At 46.4% G+C, this 24329-nt stretch overlaps 1 protein-coding gene across 2 annotated transcripts in view; it reads left to right on the forward strand.

Moving 5' to 3' along the window:
• The window catches only part of LOC122366459 (stromal membrane-associated protein 1-like), an 80420-nt gene that overhangs the window by 34882 nt on the left and 21209 nt on the right, over positions 1–24329 (forward strand). For both annotated transcript variants that reach the window (XM_043338749.1, XM_043338750.1), the window contains 3 exons: positions 2414–2624; positions 6905–6996; positions 10634–10778. In XM_043338749.1, the coding sequence (XP_043194684.1) occupies positions 2414–2624; positions 6905–6996; positions 10634–10778 (448 nt within the window). The remainder of the gene's footprint in view (positions 1–2413; positions 2625–6904; positions 6997–10633; positions 10779–24329) is intronic.

Raw genomic sequence — 24329 nt, forward strand, 5'->3', positions numbered from 1 at the left:
AAACAGGAAGTTGCTTTTTCCCCCATTGCACAGTGGCCCTTTTTCAGAATTAGCACGCATAAATTCAAAATATTTTTTTTTCTCTTCGTTTGAGTGAAAAGCAGTCTAATAATGTGCAAAACATTTCAAACTATCCGATGGTGCCATTTTTACCTCCTAAAAAAGTAATTATCTTTGGTGAAACTGACCGCAAAATCGAGGGTTGTCGAGAGGCGCGCGGACACCACCGGCGGACCCTAAAAAGTAGGGTGAGATGAACATCAATTTGTAAGGCTTCCGGTGAGAAAATATTAAAAATTAATGGCATGGCTGTGAAGCTGAGTTTACGTAGAAGCCCTAGAAACCACAATTTTCATTGTATAAACTTAAATAGACCACTTTTGCCGAATATTGTGGACACGATAACAGGACAATTATTAACTGGAGATGGCGGCATACATATGAAGCTTTATGTTAAGTAGCACACTCTGGAACATGTCGTATTATACATCGTTCGAATCGCCGATCTCTTCTGACCATGTCCACCAAAGGGCATCGCGCCATTTTGCGCCATTTTGCTTCTACGGTGGATAACGTGAGCCAGTTCAGCCCGCGAGCGGCTGTGGCTCCTGTTCGATACGACTAAGCTCATTGACCTGGCTCGAAGCTGGTGTCACCTGGTGTGCGCCTAAATGTGGCTTGGCTTTTGCCATAAGATGTGCTTATTGAAATGTCATGTAGGCATAACGCTGTGCTCAAGAAAACTGTCCGATTTTTTGTCGCGTTTGGTGTCCAAGCCCCGCACAAGTCCCGTGGTCGGCTTAAGGTCTAACGTCAAAAGCGCCTATGTGTTTGTACATATTGTTCGCGTCGCGCTGACCTTAGTTGCTGCCCGGCCGGGGCCGACTAACGGTGGCTGGCAACAGCTGTAGATGCGGTCACGTGACGCCCTGGGGCGTCCTGGCGGTCAGTGCAGCGCGGTCGGCTGGCGGGCTCGCCACACTTGCGCTCGGAGCGGCCTGGGCCGGCGGGCGAGCCGTGCGAACGTGCGCTAAATCTTGGGCTGAGCGGCCTATCGCTGTTGGGCCGAATCTCCTTGGGCAGTTCGCTTCTTTTCTTCTCTTTGCATTGGCAGGGAATACGTCCTTGATCACGTGGTGATGTCTTGCACCACTTTCAGGTAATGTGGGAATTAATGCGTGCTAATTCTGAAAAAGGGCCACTGTGCATTGACTTATAATGGGGAGGTCGAGAAATTGACCTGACCTTAGGTCACCGCCATCAAAATTCCGTGATATACAAATTGTAGCTACTAATGACCTTATAAGATCCTGCGACTTTCAAAGGCCTCCGACATCTACTGTAGCTCTGGCACGGTGGCAAAGTTGCAAAAAGGTGACTTGAGGTTGGGTCATTCAAAGTGACCTGGTGACCTGACCTTAAAAGTTAGGAGGTTCAGACTTGCACACCATGTGTAGAATTGATGAGAGAATAGTCGTACCAAATTTCGCGGCGCTACGCGCCGCGGTTTTCCCGCTATTCGCAAAAAAAACCTCAGGGGGGGGGGCGGATATCCGTCCCCCCGTCGGTGCGCGTGTTAAAAAGGTGTAGCGGGTCCAAAACTAAGGGGGTTATAAACTAATGCAGAGGCATGGGTCGGGTGGTCTACTATTTTTATTTATTTAGTGTTAAAAAGGTTCATCAGGTTTCAGGGCTGCGATGAAAAATAAGTGGCCTAAGTCCGGTGAGAAAACAGGATTTGGGGGTACCCTAGGTTTGGCTCCTTGAGTCTCTGCCCTCCCCCCCCCCCCCAGTGAAATTCTCTTATACGAGGCCCTTGCCCTGTTAACGGGTGGAAAGATGATAAAATAAACATCCATCAATCGTCGTTTAAACCTCGATAGCGGTGCTCTAACAGATGGAACTGCTCCTCGACATGTTGAATCACTGCCTTTTTATCGAAGTCTCCTATGTTGGCAAACTCGGTTTTGGCTCCATGCCCCTTCCAGAAGCTTAAACATCCTTAGGTACGGCTCTCGCGAGATTAAGCGGTAGGTTTTGCACTTTCACCTTTCCGGTTATATCTCAGAAACTAATCGATCTACGATGAAGCCATTTTACACGATCATGGCCGGATTGTTACCCAACAAATCAATCGCATCTTCAACACTTAGAACTAGAAGCTTAAGACGACGAGATGTAGCCTGAAGTACACTAAATTTTCTAGGTGTAAAACCTACCGCTAAAACCCACGAGACCTGTACCATGGGTATCTTAGACGGTTCTCTCCTACACATGCGGTCAGTATACCAAGTTGCTACAAAGTGTGTAAACCTACCACGAATGGCCGCCCGGCCGGTGCGGTTGCGCACCGGTGCGGTGGGCGAGTGTGTGCCCCGGGCACCGGTGCTGAGTTCCGTGCCTGTGCCGCCAGGTCAACTGGGACGCCGAGATCGATGCCGCTATCAAGGAACACCGCAACGCCAGGAAGGCGGGCCGTGGTCGCGTGGAAGGGCCGGCGCCAGTGCTGAATAAGCCGGTGCCGGTGCCGCCCACCGCGCCGCGGCCAGCGGCCGGCCCCGCCGAGCGGCCCACACCGGCACCTGCGCCGGCCAGCTCGGCGGCCGCCGACCTGCTGGGACTCGGTACGTTGGCCTGCGGACACGGTGTAACCATGCGCGATGTGCCCGATGCAGCTACGACCGGTGGCCCGCCCGGTGGGGTTTTCCGCTGGTCTGGGGAAAACCCCGCCGATTCATACTACCGCCGCCGATTCATACTACCAGGATACCATCACCATGCGTTGTCGGCGCAACGCGTTATCCAGGCGAAACCGAGACAGAACATTCATCTGCTATTGGAGATGGTGGATGGATCATGCCCCGTGATGCACGCGCTTTATCCGAATTTGAAACTCGATAGCGTTGCAGACTGCACTTGCAGAGATCCCTCCAATGCATCTCCTCCGCCTGGCTCCTATAACTGCAGCGTAACTACTGTAACTACAGCGCACTGACATGACGGCGCCCGGCCGGTCCTGCCCCCCCCCCCCCCACTCCCCCCGTGGTTTTTCGCGAATATCTCAAAAAACGGCAACAACTAATCATGCATCAATTCTACACATGTTGTTAAAATTTGAAACCAGTCATTCAAGGTCAGGTCACCAGGTCACTTGAAGTGACCTCACCTCATAAAAAGTTTCAATGTCTGCCATAGCTACACCGAGTGACCGATCACTTTGAAACTTTCAGCGATTGCTAAGAGCAATAGCATGTACAAAACGTATGTCTCAGAATTTTGATATCGATGACCTAAGGTCAGGTCATTTTTGCGACCTCCCATTATAAATTAACCCGCGCCTCACTGGGGTCTGTGTATAACACGCCCTACTGGGGGGAGGGGGGGGGGCTATTCATAGCCCCCCCCCCTCCTAACTCCGAAACTACTGGGCCGATCGTCAAAATTCAAACGGCGTCTGATAGCCCCGGAAAAACTGTCGAGCGAAACCTAAGTTCATTGACCTCGTGGTCACCGATGACGTCACAGGTCAGGTCAAAGTAAAAATTATTAGCATTTTGGCTTCTTCACGTTTTGGGCTCTGGCCGCCGTCTTACAAGTCAGATCAGGCTCATTTTTGGGTCACACACTCGTGAACAGATGCTCTAGATACTCTGAGGGTGCCAAACTTGTACTTTGATTTTCAGGTCAAGGTCAGGTCATCACAGGTCACGAAAATATTGTATCATCCGTCGGTCACGTGACGCATGTTTTATGGTCCATTTAGGCCAAACATTTCGAATTTGATGTCGTTTGTGTCATTCGAGGTCATTTTGAGTCAAATTTAGCTTAGGTCAGGTCACTCTCAGGTCAAAAAAGGTCAAATTTTGAAATTAAAATTTTCAACAAAAAAGGTGTCTATTGGATGCAGTTTGAGCTCAGGAACACGATGGTGCTATTTTTATTGGCGTACGATGTCAAATTCGTGCTGAAAAATTGATTTGAAAAATTGATAATTGTTAATTTTTTGCAATAATGCGTATAACTTGGCCATTTTTGAAGATATTTAGCTAAAACTTGCTAGATTTAGTCATAATAATGCGTTCTATCACATATATTCCGTTTTTTTCGAAAAGTAAAAGAAAATTGAAAAAATGTAAAATATAAAGTTTGAATTTTATTATATAAAATTTTCGAAATTTTCAAAATTTCGAAAATCCGAGATAGCAGTTTGATAGCGAGGTCTATTCTGAGTCCTTTCATGCAAAGAAATTGGATCTAGCTTAAAAACTGAGCTCTTGAGAGCGATTGCTGTGGTTCAATGTTTTGCGTCGAAATCGGCCGAACATGACGTCACTCTGACGTCATTTCCGGCCGACCTATGGTAGGTACGAAGTTCAAATTTTGACACAAGGTGTCAGATTGATGCAGCCGAAGGTACTGAAAGTTTGGCGTCGATACGTCAAGCGGTTTGGAAGTTATTGCAGAAAAACGGTAGGGGGGGGGGCTATAAATAGCCCCCCCAGTGGGGCGCGGGTTAATGGGAGAAAACTGGAATGCGCCGCTTTTTGGACGAAAGCAATTATCAACACTCCCAGACACTGAATTACAAGTAACATAGACACACTGATCATGAAAATGATCTCCGTGACCCCTGCTCATCTCAGCCCCTGAGATGCCTCAGCCTCAGGTCACGAATGGTATCTCAATTCAACGCTAGAGCGTTGAAAATGCCTTAGATGTGTTCAGGTCGACGATACGCATCGACTGATATGCAACATGACCATTTTCGGTCAGGTCATGACCTTGACCTGAGGTCAAATTTTCAAGTTGACCTTTCAAGGTCAATTTATAGTTCATTCGATGCGTCTTGACGAGAGGAACACGATGCCGGTAAAAGTAACCTCGTGCAAGACTTGGGTCAAAAGTTATTGCAGAAAAACTCCAACAGATCGGCTATTTTGGCAGTTTTTTGCCCTCTGCAGGCAAAACCGTTGACGTTAGGTCAAATCTGATGGGACTGCTCATAGTTAATAGGGCTATCGAATGCGCTTTTCCGCGGCGCTGTAGCTCTATTGGTTCCCGAGTTATGCGTTGGCTTCTTGAAAATTGTCGACATTCGACCTGAAAATCGGCGAAATTTTGCCTTCAATGACCTGTGGTGACCTGACCTTTGACCTGACCAAAAAAGTGACCGAGGTGATTTCGTCATTGTTTTTGGCTCTCTTTCGAACGCCGCCTTCCGCGTATCGCTACGTGGCCTAGGAGCCGAGTTAGAAGGGGGGGGGGGGGGTGTTCAAACACCTCCCCCAGCACGGCGTGGAAATCCAGGACCCCCAGCGGGGCGCGGGTTAACCCGCGCCGTGCAGGGGGAGGGGGTCGTTTTCACGCCCCACCTCCTCTTCAGGTTTTTGGCGAATATCTAAAAAAACGGCGGCTGTGCAACTTTCAGACCCGGTTCGTTCAAGGTCAGGTCACCGGGTCACGTCAAGTGACCTTACCTGAGAACAAGTTCAAAGGCTCACTATAGCTGGGAGGGGCGTTCAAAAAGCTCCGGGCGCAACCATGAATGAGTTGGAATTTCGGCATGAACTCGTGCAATATTATGAATGAGTTGGAATTTCGGCATGCAATCTTAACGTAACTTATACGCAAAACACTTACTGGGACAGGAGCGTTTATCCAAAACGTTTATGTAGCTGAAAACTGATCACGTTCTGCACCAAAGAAGCAAAACCCCAATTTTCGTGGGTTAGGTCGTATGGTGTTGGAGGCCGGCGCTGGATTGGGCGGGTTAGGTCGTATGGTGTTGGAGGCCCGCGCTGGATTGGGCGGGTTAGGTCGTATGGTGTTGGAGGCCCGCGCTGGATTGGGCGGGTTAGGTCGTATGGTGTTGGAGGCCCGCGCTGGATTGGGCACCCATGTCGTATGGTGTTGGAGGCCGGCGCTGGATTGGGCACCCTTGCGGCCGGTGATCGACATTTGGCATCACCCGCCACACATTGACAGATTCAGTAACACCTCATTTTCCTTTCTCTCTTTTCCCCTTGCTTTCCCTGCTTCAGTCATTTGCGACCGTGTCGTGCACAAAGGAAATGTGGGTTACGACACATTTTCAGCCATTATGTAGTGCATAGCGTGCTTCACCGCGGGAACACGGCAATTAATTAAAAAATGAACGTCGATTTAAAAAGGCACATCATCTTAAAATGTCACTCAGTCCAGCGCCAGACTACGTCTTCCATGTCGGCAACATTTTTTGTGGAGTTAGGAACTTTTGGTCTAACGAGACCTTTGTAGAGCCGGAAAGATGATAGGAATTAGGGAGAGACATTGGTCTGGGTGGGCATCCTGGTATTCGGCCGGGGCTGAGCCCGTCACAGTGGACAGGCCACCCAGCCCCGCTAACGGTCACTGCACCGGACCATGGGCCTGCTCCTGGGGGCGGAGTCGGGTAAAGGTGACCGTCCAGTCCGGATCAGCAGCTTTGCGGAGTGGAGGAAAATGATTTGACTGTTCTGACGATGAAAAGTGATGGAGCGGTGAGCAGCACATGTCGTGCCTGGCTAAATGCTACACCCGGGCTCCGGCCACCGGAGAGCCGCAGGCGGTGGCGGCCACAAACGCCATGTGCTATCCGTTGGAAGCTGCCGAGCATCCTGGCGCGTGCCGATAGCGATAAAAGGCGTTTTCTAAACACCCATTTCATCCCATTTTTGCCAAGCCAATTGGTCAGAACTGCGACAGGCTGCCTTCCATGGACGCAATCAGTGCACCCATGTCTGGGGGCCCGCAGTTAATGAGAGCCCGAGTGCCGCGCTCATTTGTGGCGGCTGTTGCTGGTCTGCAGCGGAGCGGGGACGGGGTGCTGGGCGACTGGCGGCTCCCGAGGCCGGTGGCCGGCGCTGACTGGTGCTGGCCGTTTCAGACTCTCCGACTCCGGCTCCGGCTCCGGCTGCGGCTCCGGCGGACCCGTTCGGCGACTTTCTGGCGGCGGCGCCCGTCTCGGAGCGCACAGAGGTGAGCGGCGGCGGCGGCGGACCCTGCCGCTACGGCGGACCCTGCCGCTACGGCGGACCCTGCCGCGGCGGCGGACCCTGCCGTTACGGCGGCCGTCAGCAGGTGGTCCGAGGGTGGCCAGAGGGCCCAGAGGGTGGCCAGAGGGCCGCAGAGGGTGGTCAGGGTAGTCAGAGGGCCGAATTTTTTGCGTTGCTGACTGCCTACGGGTGTCATATGAGGCTTAGGTACCGTGAAATGTCAAATGAAATTTGTTGTTACTTATTTATGCAATGCCGATCTTACTGAACAGTGCCTAAATTACATGCGGCACCCCGAAATTGAACCGATCTGACGAATAATGTGCGCTATGTCTAATATGCCTATTGCCTCAACCTTGGTCACTTTAACCTGCACTACGACGAAATGGCTGCAATATGACCAATATCGTGCCGCGATTCAATATATGAATGCGCTTTGCCGTACTGTCGAAACCGCCTGCACTATTTCTGAAATGTGTGCACTGCCGCCTAAATTGGGCGTTTTCATTTGTTTCATTAATAGTTCATTGATTTCATTAGCAGTAAAGTTTTACCAATTTTACAAAATTTCATTAGCAGCTTGTTTGAACGGCACCACGGTACACTTGAACAGCAAGAGCGTTGTCAACAATATTTCATAGATGGGGCACCGAATTTACTTGGAGATTAACTAAATTGCTTTGCAGTTGGCCGAATAGGTACTAATGCATATGACGAAGTAATGCACTCAGGCGAAACTGAAATCGTAACTACTGAAAATGAATGCATTACCTTTGAAATTGCTTGCTCTGTTTCGGAGCCATGTGCACTATTACTGAAATGCATGCACTCGGCCGAAGTAGCGGTGCACTATGCCGAACTGTCGAAATGGCTGCACTATTTCTGAACTGTGTGCACTTTTTCTATATTTGGCCGTAAAAAGGTGTAGTTACAACTCGAGCCACGAACATCGCAATCATGTCGGTGAAATAAGTTTGTGATACTTTTCGGAGCGATAAAACAAGAAAGGAAATTATAGTTGTTGTTGGTGAGAATCGTTCAGTTCACCCGTTCGATACGGAAATGTTCGTGCGTGCTCGTGATCGTTCATTCGTTCCATTCGTACTCGTTCGTCACCCGGAGGACCATATAAAGTTATTGTTCATATATGCAAAGTCTATTCTTGAATGAAACGGAAACGGTTAAAATGCACAAAATACGGCGGTCACAAATGTGGTTCACTGAATCGTTCTCGTAGGGCCACGTCGGCCACGTCGTGCACCGGGCCGTCGCGCGCCGGTGGAGTCCCGTCGAAGACTGTCGGGACCCCCGTCCCGTCCCAGTCCTCGTGGTAGCACAACACGTGGGCCTGAGAACCAGGACAGGGGCCAGATGACACAAATGTGCCCGGCGCGGCGCGGCGGACCGACCGCCGGCCGTCCTTGCGAAAATACCTAAAGTAACGTATTTTCTCACTAACAGTTGTCATTTACTCTTTGACACTTCAGAATTCAGATTATGGAAATTATAATGCAAAGACAAAATGCTAATAACATTGCGTACCAAACAATGCGGCGGCACCAGCAACCGTAGTTTTTCAAGGTCGTCCGATATTTCAAACGTAAACAAAGTAGCGGACAACTGGCGCGGGTGGCAAGCGGCTACTACACCTTTTTACGTTAGCTTTTGACCATTAGGCAAAACATTTGTACACATTCGCCATATAGGTGGCGCTACAAATGGTCGGTTGGTCACAAAGAATCACCATTGTGCAAAACTATTCGGCGATCTTCCTCTATGACTCGACATTGAACAAATGGCGAAGTGTTAAACTGTTTTGCGGATTGCTCATTTCAGTGTTCAATCTGTTTTGCTGAATGGCTGAAATGAAACACACCACGCCGGAATAGTTGCGCTCAATGACGATTGTCGAAATTGCTTCTCAAACAGTTATGGCGAATGGTTGAATTCAAATGCAAAAAGGTGTACTATGGACGTCAAACCCCTTGAGACCCCATTTTTTGCGATAATTTTAACCCGCGCACCGACGGGGGGGGGGAGGATCACGATGATGCCCTTAGTTTGTTCCTATCTTGACTACTTCGAAAGTTATTCGAGAAAAAACCCTCTCCATATCTAGCGCCGCCATTTTGACTTTTTCGACCCCTGTGACGTCATCTTTGACCTGACCTGAAAATGACCTCAGTAAAAATTGTAGACCTTGTCCGTGCGTATCCGATGCCGTTTACCGCTTGTCGCTATCTTGCTTCGTTCTCGAGATCTCAGGGGGGGGCGGTCATCCGCCCCCCCCCCCCGTCGGTACTAAGTTGGCGCAGACCCCCGTCGGTGCGCGGGTTAAAATGCGTGAACTCTCGTTGACGATATTCTGGCAATGTATGTTTCGGAACCTGCCGAAGCTTTTATTACTAAGGTATTTTGACGCCAAACGATTATGAAAGGTACTTCTCATTCACATCGTAATTCCAAGGTCAATTCAGGCCCGGGCAGAGGCTTGCGTTCGGCCATACTTGAGCCCCGCCACCAGCGCCACCAGCGCCAATTGATAAACATGAGTTTGAAAATTTGACGTTATCAATTTCGAACAGTATTTTCGCTATAACTTGGCCAAATAAAGAGGCATCAATATCAAATTTGGTATGTGGATAGGAGGTGGGAGGGACTATCATATATATTCCGTTTTTTTTTTCGAAATTCGAGAACCTTTTGGGATTTTTTGGCTATGATATCCAAAAAATCACTTTTTATGTTTTTAGGGTTCAAAATTCAAAAATTCCCGAAATATGAGAGCATTTTTGTAGCCCTGTTAATTCTACACCTTTTATGTCTTGAACATTTTTCTGTATCTTCAAAGCGGTAGGCCTGACATCTCTTTCCGTGAAACATTTTTTTTTGTCGAAAATGGTAAAACATGACGTCATTTGCGGCCAGCCTATCATAGCCTCTGGAAAATGCTTTGGTCACAATGTGTAAAATTGATGCCCGGAGGGGTCCTGAAAGTTTGATGACGGTATCGTATACAGTCGTTAAGGAGATATCGACGGAAAAGGACAAGGGGGGTCGTTTTGCCCCGCCCCCCCCCCCCCTACGGGGCGCGAGTTAACGAGGGATGTCCGTAATCGGAGCTAAAGTCGGAGACGGAGTTGATTTTGGAAGCTGAAGTCGAAATTGGAGTTGAAGTCACCCAAATAAAAAAAAAAAAATCCATCGACTCCGTGGCTCTGGTCCTAGGTAATCCATCGACTCCGTGGCTCTGGTCCTAGGTAATTGCTTGACCTTCCGGGTCATGTCAACAACCTAAAAGCTGGGAAAATTGGGACCTGCTAGAAGTTTGTAAAGTGAAGTTGTTTGGGGTTTTTGGGGTGCTGAATGCTGATTACGTATTTCATGCTAGTTTTGATAACAGACGATGTGTTGATGTAATTGGAGTGGGTCTAGTCAGCTGTCAGGTCAAGCAGTAGGCGTCCTGCCGGCTATCGATAGCAGTGCGGGCGCGGGTGAATTGATGCAGCGTGCCATGTGGGCTGTAGCTGCAGTACCTATTATTGTTGGGCAGTCGTTGACCGGGCCCCTGGCCGCAGTGGCAGGTCCGTTGACCAGAGTGTGTGTGGTGTGCGGTACAGCCGGTGGCGGCAGGCGACGCTCAGCTGGACAGCGAGGAGGCCAGCTTTTTCGGCCAGCCGGCGGCGGCCGTGACGTCCGTCGGAGGCGTGCTGTCGCGCGACTCGATCCTTGCCCTCTACGGTCAGCCCGGCGGCGGATCCACAGGCAAGTCGGCGCTGTGCCTGGCGCTGCTGCGGCTGCTGTTCCTGACGTTTCTTTTCCTGTTTTTTTTTTCTAGTACCAGTTGTAATATATATATATATATATATATATATATATATATATATATATATATATATATATATTCGAATAGTTCGGAAGCAGGTTCTCTTTTATGCAAGTTTTGTTAAACACAACAGCATAATGGGCACTTATCTTCTTCTTATTAAGACTTTCGAGGCGGCGAATGCACTGTCGAGGTTCGGGTTCGTGAGAATGTAAAATATTACCAAAAGATGTCATAAATACAAAATATCATAGCTATATTGTTGTTCGACGTTTCGATCTATCAGAGATCATTTTCAAGAAAATTACAGTCACACAGTTTTAGAAGTCATACTTTGAGATAAATGGGTTCAATTACATTTTTGGAACAGATATTACGGATATGATACTAAAACTATTCAGTCGATGAGTCACAGCATTCAAAACAAAATAACACACTTTTGTTTTCGTACATGAGCTATAACCCTAAACACATTCGTTCATCCTCCGCGAAGGAAGGTCACATCAAAAACACCATAGCGAGATACGTACGCGCATATGACAGATAAATCAGTCAACCCGCCGCGAGTACTTTGTCGTACAGTGATAGAGATGTGTTCTGCTTTGTCTGAATGTTGATGATTGGCTTTTTGTCGCGAATGTACACTGTTTCAAGTGTGACGAGCCGTCTACGATCCTGACAGTGTGCTAGGATGGATGTGTTGGTCACGAGATCGTCACGTGTGAGTGCGGTGTTGTGATGTTCTGTGTAGTGTTTCTTGGGGGCTCCGTCCTGCAGGTGCATTGTGAGACGTCTGCTCAGAGACGTTGTGGTGTGACCAATGTAGTATACTTCGCGGGTCGCGCAGTCCCCGGCTGTACATTTAAACTGGTATACTACATTGGTCTGCTTGAGTGTTGCCGTGCTGCGTGTGGGATTGTTTTGCATCACCAGTGAGGATGTCTTGGGGCTAGTGTAGTAGACCTGAACTACCAGTCGCTGTTGCCCATCCGTAGGTTGGCAGTTACGGCGAACAATACCGCGGATCACCTGCTCATCCGTCTTCCATGTTGGAGACATCGTGCTGCGGTAGTACACTTTTAGCTCGTCTTTCTTTGTCTTTGGCTCCTTGTTTGTCACATGGTTCTCAAGCATGTTTTTTACAGCGTCGTCAAACATAGAATTGCTGTACCCATTATCTACTAGGATCTTACGAACCCTCTCAAGTTCAGTGTGAAGTAGATCCCAAGTCGAGCAGTGTTTCATGGCCCGTCTAATGTACGCCCTTATGACACCTGATTTGTACGAGTCAGTGACGTCACCCTCCCCATTCATGCACCTGCCGAGGTCAGTTGGCTTCCGATACACATCTGTGACGAATTCACCACTGCTGCAATCAATCATGACGTCCAAAAATGGCAGCTTCTGTCCTACGCTATGGTCAACTGTGAAATTTAAAACTGATTCTTGGCCTAGTTTCATGCGCAGCAGGTCTAACTTTTCAGCATTTTCGACGTCAACAAAAATGTCATCTACATAACGATAGTACATGAACGGTTTGACATCATCACAGAGCAGCACTTTCTTTTCGACATAGGACATGTAGGCTTGGGCAAACAGAACGCCTAGTGGGGATCCCATTGCGACCCCGTCCACCTGTACATAGAGTTTGCCTTCAGGGCACCTGAACGGCGCCTCCGTTGTGCACGATAGCAGCAACTGCTCCAGGATGCGTTTGGGTAGTCTCGGTGGTGGAAGGGTCTCATGATTGTAGACATACTCAAGAATGATCTCAATAGTCTGCTGAACAGGTACATTAGTGAACAGACTCTCCACATCTAGAGAGGCTAGAGAACCTTTTGGTTTCTGGGACCTAAGAATGTCGACGAATTCATCGGTCGATTGAACAGAGTGCTCAGACGGAATATACGGCGAGATAATCGCATTCAGCTGTTTAGCTATCTGGTAAGTGGGAGTCGGGATCTGGGATATGATAGGGCGAATAGGCTGGCCTGGCTTGTGCGTCTTTACATTCCCATACAAGTAACCGGGGCTACACTCACCTGTGACTTTTTGCAAGTGAACCCCATCAACCACAGCGTTGGCAGCATCGACCAGTTTGTTAACCCGTGTCTTTAGCGCGGCGGTAGTGTCTCTAGTGATGCGCTTAAACTTAGCAGTGTCTTGTAGCACAGAGCGCACTTTGCTGTAGTAGTCCTCCTTATCGAGAATCACAAAGATCGAACTCTTATCAGCACGTCTAATCACAATGTCATCATTATTGCGCAGCTCTTGTGCGGCTTTTCTTAGATTTGGAGTCAGAACACTGTGTTGTGGCTTAATCCGTCTCTTGGCCGCTTCGGCTTGGAGTTGAGGTTGAATTTCTGGTTTAAGAGTGATCTGACCTTTATCATGCAGTTTGCAGAGGTCATCGAAGAGTAGAGCTATTTCAGTCTTCTTCTTGTGGGGGTCAAACTTTGGGTAAAAATGGCAATTCAACCCTAGGTTCAGGAACTTTTCTTGATCAGAAGTCAGTTGGACGCTGGAAAGATTGATGAAGCCCGCAGGGTTACCAGGTAGAGCGATAGGGCCTTTGTAGAGATGAGATAGCTTCTTAAGGATGCGTGTTTTCACTACTTGTTCATATTCAATCAAGATGTTGTCCAAAAGTTCATCTGTCTTCTTTCGTAAGTCCTGGCTTATTACGAACGTGTCATATCTTTTCTTCTCTTCCTCGATCTTTACCTCAAGGTCATTAATAAGATCTTCTTTGGCTTTAAGCTGTTCACCCGTCAAGCTCTGTCTAAACTTATAGACAAAGTCCTCCTGCTGTACTGCTCGATCGTGTAATCGTAGATTCGAATAGTTCGGAAGCAGGTTCTCTTTTATGCAAGTTTTGTTAAACACAACAGCATAATGGGCACTTATCTTCTTCTTATTAAGACTTTCGAGGCGGCGAATGCACTGTCGAGGTTCGGGTTCGTGAGAATGTAAAATATTACCAAAAGATGTCATAAATACAAAATATCATAGCTATATTGTTGTTCGACGTTTCGATCTATCAGAGATCATTTTCAAGAAAATTACAGTCACACAGTTTTAGAAGTCATACTTTGAGATAAATGGGTTCAATTACATTTTTGGAACAGATATTACGGATATGATACTAAAACTATTCAGTCGATGAGTCACAGCATTCAAAACAAAATAACACACTTTTGTTTTCGTACATGAGCTATAACCCTAAACACATTCGTTCATCCTCCGCGAAGGAAGGTCACATCACATATTTTACATATCACATGTGCCGACAACACACATATTTACATATTACATATCACATGTCACATATTTTACATTCTCACGAACCCGAACCTCGACAGTGCATTCGCCGCCTCGAAAGTCTTAATAAGAAGAAGATAAGTGCCCATTATGCTGTTGTGTTTAACAAAACTTGCATATATATATATATATATATATATATATATATATATATATATATATATATATATATATATATATATATATATATATATATATATATATATATATATATATATATATATATATATATATATATATATATATATATATATATATATATATATATATATATATATATATATATATATATATATATATATATATATATATATATATATATATATATATATATATATATATATATATATATATATATATATATATATATATATATATATATATATATATATATATTAGGGTGTATCGTCGAATTTTGATTTTTTTTAATCGTCTTCACTACTAAATTTTATTGGTCCCTGGCATGTTTGAAGCCGTAGGATACCAATCAAAAAAATCTGGGACGAAAACCTAGCCTGCTGCGAGCGGTTGAACGGAAGCCTGTCGGGGCGGCGCCAGGCGTTGAAGTCTCCCCGTTAGTTACGCGCACACTAGCACCACGCGGCGGCTGGCGCCGTGCCGCCGCGTTCCCGGTCAGCCGTGTTTTAGCGTTCACTGACGGGTCGAGGTGATTATTCTAAGCTTTCCTAAGAAACTTTCTGCCCCGCAGCTCATTATTGAGCAAGAATATCGCACAAACTGCATAGAACATTGACATGCAGGTTGTCGGCACATAGGAGCAGGGGATGTTTTGGTTAATGCCTCCTTTAATAGGAAGAGATTGTGGAAGAACAACACATTTCTCTTGGAAATTACTCATCCTCCTTCTTCCTACGTGCCTGCTTTAGTAATCGAAGTACCCCTATTGACTCTACGTTCTTGATTCGGCTGTCGATTTTATGCATGGAATTCCGCTATATTATATTTTCTCGCTCAATGTCCCCTGAGCTATATTGAGGCGTCACGGGACAGCAATGCTCAGCTCACAACTGCAGAGAAAAAGTCAATGTGGTCATGCGTTTTGTATGCCAAAATGTGTGAGCCTTGGCGTGTACCAGCAGCCGTTGTCACCATTGTAATTTTCACGACTTTATTTTTATAAGGATGCAATTGCCCACTTCCCAGTTCCCAGACTGGGTTTGGAGATATAGTTTTACAGAAACATTTAGGAATGTCTGTAATGTAAGTTAAAAGCTAATACCGAAAGGAATCCACATATTTTCGAATTTCCTGTTTGCTGTATTGCTTAGTAAATGCCAGACGTCATGATGGCATGGTTGCGATTGATGGTATGCCGGATGGCCAGGGTACGAACTCACGGTAAGTCAGCTTGGCCGGCAGGCATCAACAGGCACAATAGTCTTACACTGATATCGTCACCCTCAGTTATTCGTCACCATTCAGCAGCAGGCCCAGAGCTTCGGGCTTTGAACCGTAAGGCACAGGTGTAGGAGCAAGACATTGTGCCGATTCGAAGGGCTGGAAGGGCAGCATCGCGGGGGCTGGAATGCGCCTGAGCGGCTGAGACCATCCCATTGGGACGGGGGTGTTCTGGGTGCACTCAACCGCTCATGCTGGGAAATGCATCCAATGGAGCTCTACCCCATCCCCACCCGTTTCGAATGATTAGGCTGACCTTTAGTCTAGAACAAAGAAGGATGATGGTTGGCTGGTCCCGAGGATAGAAAGGACAGGTAATGACATCATATAATGAATCGAAGACGGCCCCGGCCCGATCCACTGATAGAGGCTCATCAACACGTATCTCGTTGTGGACCATTTCGTTTTCCTCCACCGTGGTGTTTGCACCGACCTCAACGGGTTGGAAGACTACGATGTTCAGAAACCATTAAGGTCGTAATTGTATATTCGTTGAGTTAGGTTAGCCTTTCCATTCCATGAAGACTACTTTATAATTATTGGATGATAGGATGAGGTTTTGACTGTGTTGAACCTGTCCTACCTGTTCAGTGAACGAATATACAACGAATATACAATTACGATCTTAATGGTTTCTGAACATCGTTACCTTCCAACCCGTTCAGGTCGGTGCAAAAACTACGATGGAGGAAAACGAAATGGTCCACAACGAGATACGTGTTGAACCTCTATCAGAGGATCGGGCCGGGGCCGTCTTCGATTCATTATATGATGTCATTACCTGTCCTTTGTATCTATCCTCGGGACCAGCCAACAGTCATCCTGCCTTGTTCTAGACTAAAGGTCACCCTAATCATTCGAAACGGGGGGATGGGGGAGAGCTCCATTGGATGCATTTCCCAGCATGAGCGGCTGAGTGCACTCAGAACACCCCCGTCCCAATGGGATGGTCTCAGCCGCTCAGGCGCATTCCAGCCCCCGCGATGCTGCCCTTCCAGCCCTTCGAATCGGCGCAATGTCTTGCTCCTACACCTGTACCTTACGGTTCAAAGCCCGAAGCTCTGGGCCTGCTGCTGAATGGTGACGAATAACTGAGGGTGACGATATCAGTGTAAGACAGACAGTGTAATTACAGACATTCCCAAATGTTTCTGTAAAACTATAATATCTCCAAACCCAGTCTGGGAACTAGGAAGTGGAAAATTGCATCCTTATAAAGATAAAGTCGTGAAAATTACAATGGTGACAACGGCTGCTGGTACACACCAAGGCTCACACATTTTGGCATACAAAACGCATGGCCACATTGACTTTTTCTCTGCGGTTGTGTGCTGAGCATTGCTGTCCCGTGACGCCTCAATATAGCTCAGGAGACATTTAGCGAGAAAATATAATATAGCGGAATTCCATGCATAAAATCCACAGCCGAATCAAGAACGTAGAGTCAATAGGGGTACTTCGATTACTAAAGCAGGCACGTAGGAAGAAGGAGGATGAGTAATTTCCAAAAGAAATGTGTTGTTCTTCCACAATCTCTTCCTATTAAAGGAGGCATTAACCAAAGCATCCCCTTCTCCGATGTGCCGACAACCTGCATGTCAATGTTCTATGCAGTTTGTGCGATATTCTTGCTCAATAATGAGCTGCGGGACAGAAAGCTTCTTAGGAAAGCTTAGAATAATCACCTCGACCCGTCAGTGAACGCTAAAACACGGCTGACCGGGAACGCGGCGGCACGGCGCCAGCCGCCGCGTGGTGCTAGTGTGCGCGTAACTAACGGGGAGACTTCAACGCCTGGCGCCGCCCCGAAAGGCTTCCGTTCAACCTCTCGCAGCAGGCTAGGTTTTCGTCCCAGATTTTTTTGATTGGTATCCTACGGCTTCAAACATGCCAGGGACCAATAAAATTTAGTAGTGAAGACGATTAAAAAAAATCAAAATTCGACGATACACCCTAATATATATATATATATATATATATATATATATATATATATATATATATATATATATATATATATATATATATATATATATATATATATATATATATGTTACAGGCAAAGTGAAAACTCGGGCATTTTGCAAAATGCTTAGGCAATTTGCAAAATGCCTGACCCGCCAGGCATTTTGCAAATTGCCTAGGCAGTTTGCAAACTGCCTGACCCACCAGGCATTTTGCAAACTGCCCAGGCATTTTACAAAATGCCTGACCCGCCAGGCATTTTGCAAAATGCCTGAGTTTCCATATATTCCACCGTTTTTGTTGACTACAGGCGTTGATCATAAACGTTCCACTGTGACTGTGCCCACAAGCACAACACATTTCACATGTGTTGTGGGCACATGTGACACATTCCACGGTCACGAATACAGGGTGTCACGAAATTGTTGCGGGATGTTGTACTTGTGTCCCGAAATGTATTGCAGCGTAGTTGCGTCAGTGTTCTCCAGCACCTCGCTGACAAGTTATCAGCGGCCACGTGGTCTGTCCCCGCGGCACCTGGTGAAGCTCAAATAGGCCTCTGTGGCCCATCATGCACCCCAAACGAGAATCCTTAGTGCCCAGTGGGTGTTTCATCGTCTCTACGAAGCAGCGCCTCTGAGCTGCTGTTGGCCCAGAACTGGTTGTGGGGAAAGTTAGTGACTAAGAAGAGCTCTAATAGCCGTTTTCACGACGGGCTATCCGGCGAGTGCACCTTATTTGACCAAATCTGCACCTATTCTCTTTTACAGCAAATATCTTTATTCTATGAATTTATTTCAGTGTTTTAACCGATGATGCTCAGCTCTGATAATATGACAAAGGAGTCATATAAGCAATTAGTACAACCCTAGCTGATAGCTACTAACAGACACACTGAACCTAATTTGACCAAATCTGCACATAATCTGCACCAGATGTGAACCAAATGTGTACCAGATGGTCGTCGTGAAAACGGCTCATATCGCCTCACGGCCTCATCATTGAAAAGTCTGAATCTCTGGTCCTGAATGGTCCAGATTTGGTGGGTTTTGTCGAAATCCAGCTGCATCACTTTTGGATGACGGTAAGTCAGTGTTGCAGCCTGAGGTTGAGCGGGCTCAGCTTCAGGGTAAAGTCTTCAGATACCGGGGGATGGCCGATTTAGATGCCGAGTGCCCTGGTCCAGATGCCCTGGTGCCGGACCCGTTAAAATTACATCCATTCAGCACTCAGGAGGGGCATGGAGGGACCAAGATTCTTAGACAAGACCGCGCCAACCGCGCATCAAGTTAGTGACACTCTGTATACCTACGCCTTGCGTCAATTCTGTCGAGATGGAGCCACCGCTGAATGGACTTGAGCCACCGTCTCCGTACCTTTCGTATATACGGAGTTGTAGCCGTGTGTATAAAAGCTGCGATGTCCATTATTATGCCCTGGTGGGCAACTGTTCCGGCAGAAACGATTAATAGTGTAAACGTGTAACAATTAAATTTTCGTAACTTGGAAGAGTATTCTTTTCTGATCAGTATCCACCCATAGTATTTTCAAAAAGCCACCAAGAGCTCTTAGAAACAGTACAATTATTGTACCGAACGCATGTTTACCAACGAAACCACGCCCGGTGCTCGGCACCCGACGGCCGCTGGGGCTCAGTGTGACCTGAACTCGGCGGCGCTACCCGGAGAACGCAGTGTCCCCTCACTTGGTGCGCATTGGCAGCGATTAACTTTTGTAAGCGGCAGTTACAAATGATGCTTACCTATACATCGTCGCTAGTGCGAGTTTGATGTCAGGCATTTTGCAAAATGCCTGGGAAAATATTTCAGGCAGTTTGCAAAATGCCTGGTGGGTCAGGCAGTTTGCAAACTGCCTAGGCATTTTGCAAAATGCCTAGGCAGTATATATATATATATATATATATATATATATATATATATATATATATATATATATATATATATATATATATATATATATATATATATATATATATATATATATATATATATATATATATATATATATATATATATATATATATATATATATATATATATATATATATATATATATATATATATATATATATATATATATATATATATATATATATATATATATATATATATATATATATATATATATATGTTACGGGCAAAGTGCGAAGTTGGGCAATTCGCGAATTGCCTAGGCCATTCGCGAACTGCCGGCAATTCGCGAATGGCCTAGGCATTTTGCACATTGCCGGCAATTCGCGAATGGCCTAGGCAATTCGCGAATTGCCTGGTGGTGATAGAACATTTTTGAAACGAAAATTCGTAATAGCGCTGCTGAAATGAACATTTCTTCACGTCTACGGTGCCGGTTTTGGTGCCGGTAATAGCTTTGGAGAAAAAGTTGCATCTCTACAAGTGGCACCACCTGACCCGACCTCGGTCGGATTTGTCGGCTGGCCGCTCACTCTGTTTTGTGCTGGATCGCAGGAGGGTCGCTGGTCGCTGTGTGCAGAGGTCAGGTAAGTGGTCCAACGACTGTCTGTGTGGATGTGTTCGTGCAGGGTTGTTTAACCCTCTGCCTGTAGGGGTTACTCATATTACTCATTTATATTGTAGGTTATTTTTAAATGAAGTTACTCCTTTATATTGTAATTGTGTTCATACTTATACCAGTAAGACGTCATGGATGGCGAGGAACGAGCGAGGTGAATTTAACATGCAAACCATATGGCAAAATTTATATTCCCCACGTGCGCATTAGTGGTGAGGCACCTCTTTCGTGACAATTGGAAGTCACTGAGACGGTGGGTTTCTAACCACATACCAAATTTGAGCCCGATCGGTCAAGCCGTTACCGAGTTACAGACGCCAAAAGCGTAGGAACCATGGGTGCAGTGGGTGCAGCTGCACCCACAATAATTTGGCAGTGGGTGCAGGCAATGTATTCTGCACCCACAATAATCTGGAACAAAAGCCCCTTTTCGCGTCAACACTAACTCCCAATAATCCCATGAGTACCACGAAACTACATAGGATATTTTGCCCTCTGCAAGATGGTCTTCAAAGCTTACACATATATCCGCTCAGGTGGAAGAAGCCATAGCACATGTGATATAACACATACCTTATGATGACCCACTCCAGATGGTTTTAGCCCGTTATTTTAACCAACGCCCCGTTGGAGGTCCAGGATTTCCACACTCGGCAGCAGCTGGGATATTTCGTCACCCGCCACTTGCTGGGGGGGGGGGGGGGGGTAAACGTCCCCAGTCGACAACTCGAGAACCAATAGCCGCAGCGACAAGGGCGAGGCGGCAAACGAAAACTCGTGACAAGACGCTTCCGTTGATGTGAACTTTGACCTCTAGCGCCTAAACGGTTGACCTGAGGTCAAATCTGACGACTTACTTCAGATAGCCCAATTCATTGCGCATCTTACCTTTTTTGCAGATCAAAGCTATCTGTCTTAGTTTGGGCGCGAGACCGGCTAAAGCAAAGCGCTGCACGTTTGACCAAAAAGTGCGAAAATTTTGCATTGATGACGTCATTTGACCTTGAAGATGTTGACCTAGGATCACCAAATTTGCACCACAAAGAGTTCTTATGCGGGCCTACCCACCCCCCAAGTTTCGTGTTTCTAGCATTTCTGGGAGCCGAGATAGCAGGGGGGCAGAATATGCCCCCCCTCGAGGGCGCGTAATTCTCAGACCCTCTCCAGGGGACGTGTTAATGACCTCTGGTGACCTGACCTCTGACCTGAACAAAAAAGTGACCGAAGTGATTTCTTCCTTATTTTTGACGCTCTTCGAACGCCGCCTTTCCGGTATCGCTACGTGGCCCAGGAGCCGAGTTAGAAGGGGGGGGGGGTGTTCAAACACTCCCCCAGCAGGGCGTGGAAATCCAGGACCCCCAGCGGGGCGCGGGTTAAAGATCGTGTTGCATATCAGCCGATCTGTATATCGTCTAGCCGAACAAAACTAAGGTGTTTTAAACTTTACTCTATCATGCCTCTCCCAAAAGTTATTTACGAAAAAGTTAGATACAATTCCCCACCAAAGATGACCTCAGCTGCTAAAAGAGGTGTCACACGTGCCATTTTTCGGTTCTGTTGTGTGTCGTGCTAACTTAGGTATAATTTGGTGTTTGAAATTATTGAGAATGACGTTCGTTCAAAAGAGACACCTTTTAATTTTCTTCCATTGACCTACAAGAGAGGATGCAAAATTGACCTGTCCTTAGGTCATCTGGTCACCGATTTTTGCCGCTTTTTTTGTAAAAAAAAGCGGCGTGAAGCTCACCGTTTTCGTTTGTTTGTTTGTTTCTTATTGATATTCAGGGGAAAATAGGGTGCGGGTTAAAAATGGTAAAGTCGGTATATCACATCCAATTGCCGCTTCCTACCCCCCCCCCCCCCGCTCAACCAGCTATGGCTAGACTCCTGCAATCTGCACCTATGCGCCCACAATGTTCTAGCCGTTTCTACGCCCATGACAGACGCTGCAGTTATTGAAAATCGAAGGTGGAGTGCGCACGTGCGCGCGCGCGGCACAATCTCCCTTCTCACTCTTGTGGAGGGTTAGGCCTATGAGTACCTAGTAGCATGCCAAATTTCAACACTATCGGCGCAGACGTTCCAAGGCTGTAGCATTGTATTTTTTTCGACACCCCTCACTCTGCACGTGCCACGTGCTAAATTTGGTACCCACATGGTTCGGGGTATGCTCCATTCGTGGCAAAGGGATGTAGCTCCCCATCAATGAAAGCCACTTGTCAATCAGACATGTGGTTGCAAAGTTATAAGCTGTCAATTAGCGTCGTTTGGCCGGGTCGGGCTGCTAATACTTACATTTTTTCACTAAACCACAAAGGACTCGCTCGCACTTCGCGCTCGCTCGTAATTATCATTCTTTGTATATTATATAATATTTATCAATATTTTTTAAATTCATAAAGTCAATTTGTTATTGTAATCTTGCATACATCTCTATCTTTCGCAGGTAGACCGTTCGTCGTTTCTGCAAAGATGTCTCAAAAAGAACAGTTCTATAAACTGGTTCACGAAACCAAAATATCTTCAAACTCTGCTTTGATTACCGATGAAAAGTACGAGATTATAAAGGAAGAACTGCAGGGAATCAGCAAAGGCGCAAAACCGTCGGGCACCGCGAAACGCTATCGCATCTGGCAGAAGTACAGGCTAGTCAAGTTCGGATCAATTGAAAAGGTTGTAGATAAGAAAAGTGCAAAAGAAATCGTGCGGGAATCAGATTTGTTTGATGTGATTAATGAACTCCATTCTTTGACTGGGCATTGCGGAAGAGACAAGACGCTTATGGAAGTTCAAAAGCACTATGCAAGCGTCAGCAGAAAAGTCGTCTGGGCATTCCTCTCAACTTGCCAAACGTGCGAGCAGAAAAAGCCTAGGCCTGGCCAGAAGGTAGTGACTAAGCCTATTCTCAGCAACGACATGAACTCCAGAGCCCAGGTTGATCTAATAGACTGGACGAGTGAAAGCTCAAAGGGATTCAGATACATTTTAACATATCAAGACCACCTAACCAAGTTTGTCGTTTTGCGGCCCTTAAAATCAAAAAGGGCGGAAGAGGTGGTATTTCATCTCATCGACATATTCTGCCTGTTTGGGGCTCCAAACATCTTGCAGGTAAAGTAGCTTTGTCATATTGTATTTTTTTACCGATATATAGGTGAAAGCAATCATGAACGTTCTCTGTTTTTATTTTTTCTCTGTTTTTAAGTGCAAAAACAGTTTATCTCACCCTCATTGAATGTTAAGGGAATTTCATCATTAAGACCCTACATTTTGTCTGTGGTCTGCATCTGTACTATACTATCATGTATTACCGGTTGTTTTAATATATTCCATCTCATCAGCAGCAGCAGCCAGCATGCGCTTATTCGTAAAATATGTACGGCTCTCCAAGATATTAGGGTGGGGTTGGCCGCTTCAGTCTTTAGAAAATTACTTGGATATGAGCGAACATGCACTGGTCGTTCTTTTGCGCATTATAGCAGATGCTGGAGTTGATATAACTGACTTGATTAGAAGAAAACCAGAGACATACATAGTTTCAGATTAACCCTCGCACTTGTAGGGGGGTCGGATGACCCCCCCCCCCCATGGTTTTTCGCGAATAACTCGCGTAAAACGCGGCGGATCGCCGCGAAACTTACAGTACCCTCGCGTTGATCAATCTGACACGTACTGTGGAAATTTCAAGTCGATGTCATGTCAGGTCATCAAGTCATGACGTCATATGTCAGGTCATGTTTGGACGAAATCGGCAGGTTTTGCGATCTGTCGCACGATGGTGCGCGTTCTTGCTTCCCAGCGCATGAGTATGCATTCTATGAGAGTTTATTGGTGTTTATGGATGTCTAGACATCGCATACAGTTGACTCAAGGTCAAGGTCACGCAAGGTCACGCTTGTTAGGAGCATCTTCTAGGTCAATTTAGTCGCTTCAATTAGCTGTTTTTTTTTGCGAGTTTGAGCGTCAGGATGATTGCTTAGAGGTGAATGGATGTCAGATTCGAGCTCAGCGCCTATGAATACACTATAGTTGACCCGCCATGTGTCAAGGTCATCCGTGGTCATCCGAGGTCATCTGAGGTCACTGACCTAGGATTACCTTTGATGACCTTTTCACCTAAGGTCAAGATTAGGGTAATTTGAACTGTTCTAAGTCACTTTTACAATGATTCGCTCGTGATTCATGAAGGTAACTGCACAACCACTGTGTGAAACATCGCAATAAAAACATGAAAG

Source organism: Amphibalanus amphitrite, unplaced genomic scaffold, assembly GCF_019059575.1.
Source record: "Amphibalanus amphitrite isolate SeventyFive unplaced genomic scaffold, NRLGWU_Aamphi_draft 000808F_arrow, whole genome shotgun sequence".
NCBI lineage: Eukaryota > Metazoa > Arthropoda > Thecostraca > Balanomorpha > Balanidae > Amphibalanus > Amphibalanus amphitrite.